The 12,525-nt window shown below is 36.2% G+C and overlaps 1 protein-coding gene across 19 annotated transcripts in view; it reads right to left on the minus strand.

Annotated features, from left to right (window-relative positions):
* Positions 1 to 12,525, minus strand: part of LOC127859027 (E3 ubiquitin-protein ligase HUWE1-like) — a 187,591-nt gene that overhangs the window by 82,965 nt on the left and 92,101 nt on the right. For all 19 annotated transcript variants that reach the window (XM_052396422.1, XM_052396431.1, XM_052396417.1 and 16 more), the window contains 5 exons: positions 11,598 to 11,722; positions 11,018 to 11,140; positions 7,280 to 7,398; positions 1,363 to 1,450; positions 584 to 751 (listed from right to left, as the gene is read on the minus strand). In XM_052396422.1, the coding sequence (XP_052252382.1) occupies positions 584 to 751; positions 1,363 to 1,450; positions 7,280 to 7,398; positions 11,018 to 11,140; positions 11,598 to 11,722 (623 nt within the window). The remainder of the gene's footprint in view (positions 1 to 583; positions 752 to 1,362; positions 1,451 to 7,279; positions 7,399 to 11,017; positions 11,141 to 11,597; positions 11,723 to 12,525) is intronic.

Genomic DNA, 12,525 nt, shown 5'->3' on the forward strand with positions numbered 1-12,525 from the left:
AGCACATGCATTAAGCCCCAATTTCGCAGAGCACAGCTACAACTCTGAAATGCTGACATCCTGCTGCCCACAATGTGCTAAATATGCTAGCATGATCATTTTTATTTTAAATAGTTCATGTCCATTGAACATTAACATGCTCCATTCACTTGAATTTGAATCAGCTTAAATTTACAAATAACACTTTTATTAACTTAATATTATAAAATGTAAATGCTTGCAATCTACTTAAACTAATCAAAATTTGCAAAATTACTAGCTATCCAGAGCTTTCATTTTGTAAAAGATTATTCATATGAATGCAATTAACACTTTACCACTTAGATACGTATTTTGAAGCATTTATAGTCAATCAGAAAGTTAAAGTTAAATTAAGACCTTTCTTACTAGATTCAAATTTTAAAGGCCCCATTTCTAACCCTTAGATACTGATGAGCAGTGAACAGCATAAATCCTGAACAGACTGCAAGTAACTCGCAGGCTGTTCTGGTTTTATGCTGTTTGCATATAGCCTTTTTCACTTTGCTTCTGAGTGGGAAAGAGATCAAATCAAATCTTTCATTATTGCTGAACATGTTTCTACCTGAATCATAGAATTGAAGAGGACAGTGTATCTGCGGCGGCCAGCAGTGAATCTGACACTGCTCTCCCCTGCCTGGTAGGCGTCATCTATCGTCTTGTTGTTGCCAATGTTGTAGCGACACCAGCGCCCGTTGGAATCATCAAACCACTTCCATGTGTGACAGTCAGACTGAAGATAGATTGATAGTATAGCAAGGAATCATCACACCACTTCCATGTGTGACAGTCAGGCTGAACGCACACTGATAGTATAGCAAGGAATCATCAAACCACTTTCATATTGAGGAGCAGAGCATACGATAAAACACTATCATGGGAGAAAGTCTTGTTCTTATCCACTACTTAAATAACTATAAGCATTAAAATATTAAAACTGGAATCACCGCCTATGAACCGTCAACTTAAATGATTTTCCTCTGGGAAACAAGGCTTACAATATTTCAGCAGTGTTGTTCAAGATTAGCCTGTGCAGTCTGCACAGTCTAATCTTTGATGACACTTTCCGCTTTTATAGATCTTTTCTTTCAAAAGAAGTCTCTTCAAAACAAAAATCCAGTTTATGAAGAATGTATCCTCCCTGATTACCTAATCTTTGATGACACTACGCTAATGCATTAAGCCCAGTTTACCCAGAACAAGGCATATATCAAAAGTTACTAGTCTCAAACTATAAACTGATGCTTTATAAGCTATTACATATAAAGTTAACCAAGAGTCATACCACTGTTAAACAAGCTCTAATGGATAAAGTTCCAGTGTAAGGTAAAGCAATGGTTATACCAGAGTCTTCTCGGCCTTGGCTTTCCTCTGTGAGATGACAGAGACCTTCTCATACAGGTCCAGTAGTAGCAGGAGGGGAGCCAGCCACCTGTGGGAGACATATGAGACACGCTCTCAGAAAAGGGGGTTTAATGCACGTAAGTAAAGTGTTGTCCCAGACACTTTAAAAATTGGCCAATAAAGGTGGCCATTAGAGCCTTATCAATGTGTAAAAAAACACATATATTAAAAATTACCCCACCCCCTAACACCATGTTTTTCAAGGAACTAAAACCATTTTCAAAATGCAGCAAATTATCTGACCACAGTTGTATGAAGATGGAACTGTAATTGTGAATTCTAGAGTGTGAACAAGGTTTCACTATTGCCTTACATGGAAAACTGCCCAGCCCGGCGTTTTATCAATGGAACGGAACCATTTTAGAACTTGGCCAAAATATCAATTGAAAAAATTATCCTATCAAGTTTCACAAAGAGTGGACTAAAATGTGACTTCTACAGTGTTAACAAGTTTTACTATAGCAACTGTAACCATATAAAGAAAATTGTCCAGCCCACTGGCGTCCCAGGCTTTTTCCGCTCCATTTTGGGAAAACGCCACACTGGAATTTTGGGAATTTCGCGTCGTGAAAACCCTATTTTGGGAAAAAAATTAATCGCAAAATTGGCTCAATTGGGAAAGATTATCGCATGTACAGTGTTTCCTATATTTTAAAGAAGTCGTTAACTGGTAAATAACGACTATTTTGATAACTTATTATTAAAATTTTACAAAATATTATGAACATGTTGGATAAGTGCACGTTTTTTAATTTGAATTTGGGGAAAAGGCCTGGCCTTTTTTGAGGTGAAAAGAATTGCGCGAAGCGCCGGATTTTGAGGAAAATAAGGAAAGTCTTAAATAATCATTTAACATATTTTATTGTTTTTAAAAACAAATTCAAGGCAACAGATAATTAAATTATGCATTTCTTTCTATTTTCTACACCGGATCAGGTTAACTTATATATTTAAAGGTTAAAAAAAAAAAAAAAAAAAAAAAACATTTTTTTTTTTTTTGGAATTGGGAATTTATTTTTTTCAATTGGGAAAAAAACAACCAGATTTGCATTGGGGATGGGGCCTAATTTCGGACCCGTGGCATAGGGCGGAAAAAGCCTGCGTCCATGCTGTTCAACAGATCACAAACATTTTTAAACTCAGCCAAGATATCTGCAAAAAAATCTAGATATTTTATCGACATATTGTAACAGATGGAAATTAACTGTTAATAGAGATAAAACCAAAGTACTTATATTTAGAAAAGGTGGTAGACTTCCAAATAATCTAAACTTTTATTATGATGGAAACCACATAGAAATTGTGAATAAGTATTCTTATCTCGGTATAATATTTACATCAGGAGGTTCATTCTCGGAATCACATGAGACATTGTCCGGTCAGGCTCTTAAAGAAATATTTAAACTCAGAAAATATTTGTACAGTTACGTTAATATTACTGTTGAACATATGTAAGATCTCTTTAGTTAAACCAATACTGTTTTATAGTGCTGAGGTTTGGGGATTTGCTCAAGCAACGCCAATTGAAAGAGTGCATACAAAGTTTTGCAAGTCTGTATTAGGTGAAAATGTATTAAATGAAACACTCAAAACGATTTTATTTATGGTTATCTTGGCCGAATGGATTTACATTCCCAGAGGCTTGTTTGTATTGTTAAATATTGGTTGAAGATCACTGGATGTAGTGATAGAAAATATGTGTCGTGTATTTACAATACTATGTTAAATGATATTGATTATAACCCATGTAAGCAAAACTGGGCTTCACTTGTTAAAGATACGTTGTGTAGATTAGGTTTCGATCATGTATGGCTGCAACAGAGTGTTGGAAATAATAACCAGTTTATTAGTGTATTTAAACAACGTGTTAAGGACATATTTGTACAGGACTGGCATAGTAGATTGGAAAATTAATCTCGAGCGATATTCTATAACACTTTCTGTAATTTCGAATTTCAACCATATTTTAAACATGTAAATGTTAAATGCTATAGAAATGCTCTTACAAAGTTACGAATGTCATCACATAGATTAAATATTGAAACAGGTAGATGGAATAGAACACCAAGGGAACAAAGGCTATGTAACAAATGTAATAAATTAGAGGACAAATTTCATTTTCTTTTTGAGTGTAAGCTATATGATAGTGTACGATGAAAATATCTTAAGCAGTATTACTGTCATAGACCAAATATGTTTAAAACTGTCGAGCTGTTTACAAATGATAAGTGTGAAATATTACGAAACCTAGCTGTATATGTAAGCAAAGCCTTTAACTGAGAAAAGCACATTATACAATGCATTAATATTTATATTGTTTATTGTATAGTATTAACTATAATTCACCATTAGTTACCTGATTCACTTGTAGTATATCAAAATTTAAATTGTTGTCGGTGTTACTGGGGTCTCTGCATTGCAAAAATATGCATAAATAATTATCCGACACCATAAAGCCAAAGTATTAATTATCCGACACCATAAAGCCATCAAATGTGTATTACATAACTACAGATAAATTTTAAATTATGTACACAGTGATTTATAAAATAAGAATCGTTTTTAACCCATGGTGATGTATACATATTGTATAATAATAGTGTGGTAGGATCATATGAATGTAAAAGATAGATCCATTATTGGATGTAGTGATGAAACAAGTTCAATTATTTCAGTAAAGTATATTGCAACAAAAGGATACAATCGGTGATTAAGATTTTTAATATTTTATTTTGAATCTCGAATCTTAAATCATATCTACTAAGTCTAGCAGTTTTGGTATTCTGAGAGTATCATTTAGTAAGAGAGAAAACTCTTCTGTTCCTTGTGAGAATGATTGGAAGAGTTATCTCTCCTTTCTGCACACGTTTTTCTAATAATCGCCATATTTCGATTAATATAACAGGGCCATTGAAAAAATGGTTTATTAAAGTCTCATCACCTTAAAATTATTGTACTTATGTTTTCGTAATATAATATGAATATTACATCATGTTATATTAAACTAATATATGCTGTGTAAATACTGTATGTTTTCTTTAGAAAATGGATTTTGAATTTCTACTGGATGCAATATGTAGGACTTGTATCAGAACATTATTGTTTATTCAACCATAACGTTTTTATGCAACACCATGTTTTATGAATATATGAATATGATATGTGTTGATCAAGGACCAACACGGCCTATTTCAACTGTGTAAATGTGTTATGTATTTGTCGAAATAAAAGTTCTCTCTATCCTTTGAACAAATATTCCTACCAAGTTTTATGAAGATTAGACTAAAAATGTGACTTCCACATTGTTAACAAGGTTTTACTATAGCTACTTGAGCCATATTAGGAAAACTGCCTTGCCTCTTGGAAGCCGTGTTTTTATTGGACCATAACCATTTTCTATCTAAGCAAAGCTATCTTAAAAGCAATTGTTCTGACCAAGTTTCATGAAGATTGGGATAAGACGTCAAGAGTTTAACAAGGTTTTACTTTAGCCATATAAGGAAAACTGACCCGCTCCCTAGCATCCTTGTTTTTTGATCAACAAGAACCAATTTTGGACTCAGCCAAGATATCATTGGGACAAATGACTCAGTTTCATTAAGATTGGACAATAAATGAGGCATCTAGAGTGTTAGCAATGTAAATGTTGACCACGGACGACACACAACAAACAACAAGAGTGCCAAACTGTCACAAGATACGCCCGTTTGAAGGTTTTGGACAACTTGATAACTTTACCATGACCCATATTTGAACTTGACCTACATATCATCTAGACACAACTTCTGACCAAATTTGGTGAAGATCAGAAGAAAACTACTTCAATTAGAGAGCGGACACCATGCTAAATGCTTGAAATGCACTAAGTGACCTCGTAATCTAGTTTTTGATCCGGCATGACCCATATTTAAACTTGACCTACATATTGTCTAGACACAACATCTGACCAAATTTGGTGAAGATCGGATAAAAACTACTTCAATTAGAGAGCGGACACCATGCTAAATGCTTGAAATGCACTAAGTGCCCTGTGACCTAGTTTTTGACCCTGCATGACCCATATTCAAACTTGACCTAGATATTGTCTAGATACAACTTCTGACCAAGTATGGTGAATATCGGATGAAAACTACTTCTATTACAGAGCGGACACCATGCTTAATGCTTAAAATGCACTAAGTGACCCCGTGACCTAGTTTTTGACCAAGCATGACACATATTCGAACTTGACCTAGATATTGTCCAGATACAACTTCTGACCAAGTTTGGTGAAGATCGGAAAAAAACTACTTCAATTAGAGAGCGTACACCATGCTAAATGCTTGAAATGTACTAAGTGACCCTGTGACCTAGTTTTTGACCCGGCATAACCCATATTCGAACTTGACCTAGATATTGCCTAGATAAAACTTCTGACTCAGTTTGGTGAAGATCGGATGAAAACTATTTGAATTAGAGAGCGGACACTGCTGTGGACGCCGCCCCCCCCCACCACCAAGGTGAAACTATAATACGTCCCGTTTTTTAAAACGGGCGTATAAAAATGAGTGAAAATCTCTGACCCAGCCCCACCCCAACCTCCATAACTTTTGACCCAGGGGTCAGATCAAAATTCCAAATAGTGCAGGGTCGCTCATAGCTACTATGTGTGTAAGTTTCAAGGTTCTAGTGCTAATAGTGTAGGAGGAGATAGTGGCCAGGACGGACGGACAGACGGACAACCGGAGAGACGGCGGAGATAACCACAATATCCCCACGCTTTTCAAAAAGCGTGGGGATAATAAATTTTTGATGAAACATGATGATGAATGGAAATCCACAAGAAAAGATTACCTTAGTACTTGCTATGTTAGCATTTCTGATTGCCAATATTGCCAATTGAAACTTAAAGCTGGTCATCAAAATAAAAACTTCATTAAAAACTGGTAACTGCCAAAAATAGTATTTATTTAAAAGATGTTTCCACTTTCCCCTCTTTAAATGAGCCTATGGTGCTGTCATCACATGACATGCAGTCAGTATAATTATATATATATGTAGCCATAAGGGTAAGATAATCCGCTCGAGATAACATAGACAGGACGGACAGGACGCATTTTGCTTGTCAGCATCTTTCACTTAACATGTAAGCAGACACAGCTGCATTACGGGAAATTCTAGGGTTAACTTTTTTCAGCACAATGCTTATTTCAACATCCAATCAATAAAAAGTAAAATGCACTAATTGACCCTTTGACCTAGTTTTTGACCCAGCATGACCCATATTCGGACTTGACCTAGATATCAACTAGATGCAACTACTGACCAAGTTTGGTGAAGATCGGATGAATACAATTTGAATTAGAGTCCGGACAAAGTGGCGCCGTTGAAAATGCACTAATTGACCCTATGACCTAGTTTTTGACCCGGCATGACCCATATTCGAACTTGGCCTATATATCAACTAGATGCAACTGCTGACCAAGTTTGGTGAAGATCGGATGAATACAATTTGAAATAGAGTCCGGACAAAGTGGCCCCTTTGAAAATGCACTTATTGACCCTATGACCTAGTTTTTGACCCGGCATGACCCATATTCGAACTTGGCCTAGATATCAACTAGATGCAACTGCTGACCAAGTTTGGTGAAGATCGGATGAATACAATTTGAATTAGAGTCCGGACAAAGTGATGCCGCCCGCCCGCCGCCCGCCCGCCGCCCGCCCGCCCGCCAAGGGGTTTCACATAATACGTCCCGTATTTTATACGGGCGTATAAAAAGGGATCACAAAAGCTGACCATGAGCATGTTGTTCTCAAGTGAGCTAAATATGTATTTCCAAATATTTTGCTTTCAATGTCTGGAATATTCACATACTTGGGTGTGGTGGCGTGTTTCATGGCCAGCAGGTACTCCTTGCCTGCCATCATCATCTGTACCAGCAGGTCCGTCAGCCGGTGTTTCTCCACTGCCTCTGCACACGGCATCATCGCTTCCTGAATTGGAAACAGAGATAACCATATTCCCACTTAGAAGAAAAATGAAGATGGCTATATGCAAACAGAGACCACACATTCCGTTTTTATTGTATTTTTCGTTTAAAGGCAGTCCTTTTTGAGCAAAATCCAGTTTAAGCAAAAAGTATCGTTAAGCCTGTGCAGACTCAACAGGTTTATCTTTAACGACATTTTAGGCACATGCCTTAAACCAATACACACTGTGAGATTTATAATCTATCCAAATAAGGTATATGTCAATCAGGCAGTATTGACTTTGTACAGAATGTAATACAGGGTAGAACAGTTAACAAATGTCTTGGCATGCTGAATTACATGCATGTTATTATTAGTTCTAGTTGTAAGAATAGTTGTGGATCTAATCCCAATTGTCAGTGCTCAGGCTGCTGCCAGACATTATCGCCAATGGCAATTATTTAATCCAACTGGCTATTATTTCTTAAAATTGTCTAGAAACAAGTTTTTTTCCGGATGGACGGACAGACTGACATACACACAAAAACATACTGACATACTGACACACTGACGGACAGTTCAACTGCTATATGCCACCCTACCGGGGGCATAAAAATGGCGATTATTTTATCCGCCTACATCAAAAATAAATTTGGCTCTACGAGTTTTCTGGTGAATGCGAAACGCCTGTAAATCGGGCCATCAAGCAGGAAAAATCGATAACGAGATTATCTGTGTACACACTCGACCCTGTGTATTGTCATACACGCGTCAATAACTTCTGCGACATCGTGGCCTAGAGCGTTTTTCTGAATCAGTGTCCGACAGACGTGATATATTTCGGAAAAAACCTATTTAATCTCCCAGTGCTTTACCAATTATCGGTAGCTGTTAGATTTTCGTTTTTCTTTCGCCAACTATTATTTAAGCTTCATTATTGACAATCGCCGCGAATGATTTCGGCTGGTTTAGTTTTTCACGCCGTTTTTTTTGCAATTAGATAACGTTGAACATTTCATGATCAAATAATAATTTAATTGCCATGAACAAATTATCCCCGTCATTACCGCTATCTGTCGTCTGCTTCAACATTTATTGATGTGTGATAATGATTTCATTTTTTGGTGTAATTATTTTGTTTATGTTGCTCAAATGATACCGTGATTGCTTTAAAGTCAGCGGGCGCTAATTGTTGTCTGCTTTAAAGTTTCTTTATAAAAAAGAAGCAGATTTTGTTATTTTTCTATAATTAATGTGTTTTTGTTGCTCAAAATACTAATTAACGTTAAAAAACATTCAACACTTCTCAAAGGTAAGAGTATAAAAACTTGAGTTTTGCAAAGTTGCAATTATTCACGTTTTCGCTACTTTCTGAAAACCGTACCATTCTACGCATGTTGCAAATGTCCGCCATCTCGCAATTTTAAATCATGTATCTATGAGTTAAGTAAAGCACTGAAATATCACATTTTACAACAATATTTCAACCTATATTGATTGCGTGTTCGCAAGGTTACGGGTTTTTATTTTCTGCAGTCAAACGATATGCATATTTTATTTCATGTGCAAAAGAGGTATCTCGACATCTTTTTGGACAGTCGTTTTCGGATACGGTACTGTTTGTCGATTTTAATTTATGTTCGGCATTCTTTATAACATTTTTATAGAATGACGAATACATACATGTATGCGGTGTTACGGATGGTCTGGTTGACAATATTTTGTATTGTACTAACCAGAACTTGCACCCAGACAGAATTTAAAAATTGAACAATTTGAAAGGGCAGTTTTCTTATTTTATTTGAATCTAATAGTACTTTAATAAAAGTATTTATCTTTTTTGTTTTAGAGTATATATGTATGTTACTGTAGCTGATGTCTGGTTTGTAAAGTCACACCCACAACCTTGATTGTATTCTTTATTGTAAAGCCTTGATTATATTTTATAAGAAAAGGCACTGATATTATGCTTGTTTTTAATTATATATTATAACTTAAATCCAATAGATATACATTTGATAAAACATAGATAAAATGAGATTCATTTTTTCTTATTTTTGCCTTCAGTATTATTTTGCGGAAAAGTCTGCGTCTGTTTTGGCTATTTTCTTTTTTAAGGAAAAAATGATGGCTATTATTTTCTGAAGGCCAGTGTGAGCACTGAATTGTGTCTACATTAAGCTTGTGAATGGCAAGTTGATTGTATTTGATTTGTTTATAATTAATAAGTTTGACAAAATTAATTAATCTCAAATGTCTGACTGTCTCAAATTTCTGACTGATTCTTTGTCAGATATTTACATGTTAGGAACTTAGGAATACTGTTCAAAGTGTCATTTACATGTGGACAGAATATAAAAGTTCATGGTGATTTAAAAGTTAACAGCTTCCCCCTCAGAAGCAATATAACAAGAGGCCCATGAGGGCCTGAATCGCTCTACTGGCTGGAATCAATAGGGCTCAAGCCCTTGATAGTATGAACAATCTGAGTAAGTTTTAAATAAACAGACCCAAAAAGGGAAATTTATCGCATAATCAAGAAGAAGCGTAATATTTAAACTTCAAATGGCTCCTTTTCAACAATGAGTTGGACAAATTTTCTTCACTCTCAATGGGGTTCTGGCCTTTGATGATATAAAACATCCGTTGAAGTTTCAAAAGAATAGAACTTTATATGTAAACAAACAAGAAATGTGTTTGTTGAAAACACTATGTCCCCTTCTGCGCCGCTTTGATTTTTGATTTTTTTTACCTTTGACCTTGAACGATGACCTTGACCTTTCACCACTCAAAATGTGCAGCTCCATGAGATACACATGCATGCCAAATATGAAGTTGCTATCTTTAATATTGCAAAAGTTATGGCAAAATGTTTAAGATTTTCATTTTGTTCTCAAATTCAAGGGGAGATAATTCTGGACTAACTCCGATATTGCTCATTTTCATTAGGGTTTGACTGATCATTCAGATAAAGACACTGTGCAAGTTGGGAAATGATTGGATGAAAACTGTGAACTTTATTGCGTAAACAAGCCTTATTTCACAATTTTCTCAAACTCAAAGGGAGATAATTCTGGTCTTTTTACACTGATGTAACCCATTTTCAATAGGGTTCGAGTCCTCATTAATATAAAGACACTGAACAAGTTTGAAAAAAATCGGATGAAAACTGTGGACTTGATCGTGTAAACAAGAAAAAGTCTAACGCACGCACGCACGCAGGCACGGACGACGGAAACCAAGCCATGACATAAGCTCTTCAGGCCTTCGGCCAGTAGAGCTAAAAATGGCTATATGACTAAATGGCTTTATGACTAAATGACAATATGACTAAATGGCTACATGACTAAATGGTTATATGACTAAAAGGCTATATGACTAAATGGCTATATGCAAACAGCATAAAACCAGAACAGCCTGCAAGTAACAGGTTTTATGCTGTATGCTGCACATCAGTGCATAATGGTTAGAATGAAGCCTTTAAAACTTGAATCCAGTAAAAAAAAGTCTCAAATGAAATTGAATTTTCTAAGAGAGTTCAAACTCATCAAACTGTGCATCTGGGTGTTAAAGGGAGTCAAAGTTTGTGCAAACCCTGCCAGAATGTGTATCCCCATTGATGTGATGCATGCGGTTGACTTACCTCAAAGAGAAGACTGAAGAGGTGAATGCGCACTGCAAATTTGTTAGCCTGTGCCTCCGCTGTGGGCTGGGTGAACTCTGTGGGGCTGGACAGGGACAGGATGCTGCTGGCCAGGGACTTCACCTGGAGGAGGGACACAGGGGGAACATTAATACATTTGAACATTAACTATTAAACAGTCATGTGGGGCTGGAAAGAGACAGGATGCTGCTGGCCAGGGACTTCACCTAGTGGAGTTAAGAGGACATATAAATATTTGATAATTTAGATAACAACATCGCACAAAATCGATAAATATCCTCATCATAAATGTTCACTGACAGAATATACAGAACAATTATGATTATATGTTTTCCCTGTTTCGTTTTTAGAGCGGCGATCGTATAAAACAATTAATTGTAAAAGATCTCATTAACAGATACCATCGAAAGGTCCAATATGTATATATATATATATATCCCATTAATAGATCCCATGAATATATCCCAATCATCCTGTCCTAAACATTTTAGTAGAAAAACCATACCTTAGTTGCTTTGGAGGACTACAGTTCGGTAATATTCAAACAGGCTCTAATTACCTCTTCTACAAGAGTGTTGAGGAGCATTTTCTGCCAGTCGGCGCCGTTCCTCTGTATGACAACCACAAGCAGCTCACACACCCGGTACACAGTCTCCGGCAGTGTGTCCAGCAGCAATAAGCAGCCTGCATAGAAAATGAGGGGCAACAGTACAAACACTGTCACAAAGATTTAGGTTTTGTTTACTTATTTTAGTTAAGTTTATTTTGGCACTGATACACAAATCACACAGTTTTATTTATTGCGTTTGAGACCCGTGAATGTTTTTTATCATACCAATATTTATTTCAGATCACTTTTAATGATTATAGTTTTAACTTGAAAACTACCATATTACTTTCTGTAAGTTTCCTTAATCATACAAGAGGGCCAAGATGGCCCTAGTTCCCTCACCTGAGAGGAGTAGGTTCATGTCAAACTTGACCTAGATATTGTCCAGACAAACATCCTGGTCAAGTTTCATCATTACTTCATCTGTGAGTCATGATCAATGTACCTATGAAGTTTCATGATCCTAGGCGTAATTATTCTTGAGTTATCATCTGGAAACCATTTTTCTAATTTGAGTCACTGTGACCTTGACAGCCATTGTGTGAATACATTTTTTGGCACTGTGACCTTGACCTTTGACCTAGTGACCTGATAATCAAAGTTAAATAATAATAAGTGTTCTTGAGTTATCATCCAGAAACCATTTGACAATTTCAGGTCACCTTGACCTTTGACCAAATGACCTGAAAATCAATAGGGGTCATCTGCGAGTCATGATCAATGTACCTATAAGTTTCATGATCCTAGGCCTTAGCGTACTTGAGTTATCATCCGGAAACCATTTTATTATTTCGGGTCACCGTGACCTTGACATTTGACCTAGTGACCTGAAAATCAATAGGGGTCATCTGCGAGTCATGATCAATGTACCTATGAA

The sequence above is a fragment of the Dreissena polymorpha genome, chromosome 1, assembly GCF_020536995.1.
Source record: "Dreissena polymorpha isolate Duluth1 chromosome 1, UMN_Dpol_1.0, whole genome shotgun sequence".
Taxonomy (NCBI): Eukaryota; Metazoa; Mollusca; class Bivalvia; order Myida; family Dreissenidae; genus Dreissena; species Dreissena polymorpha.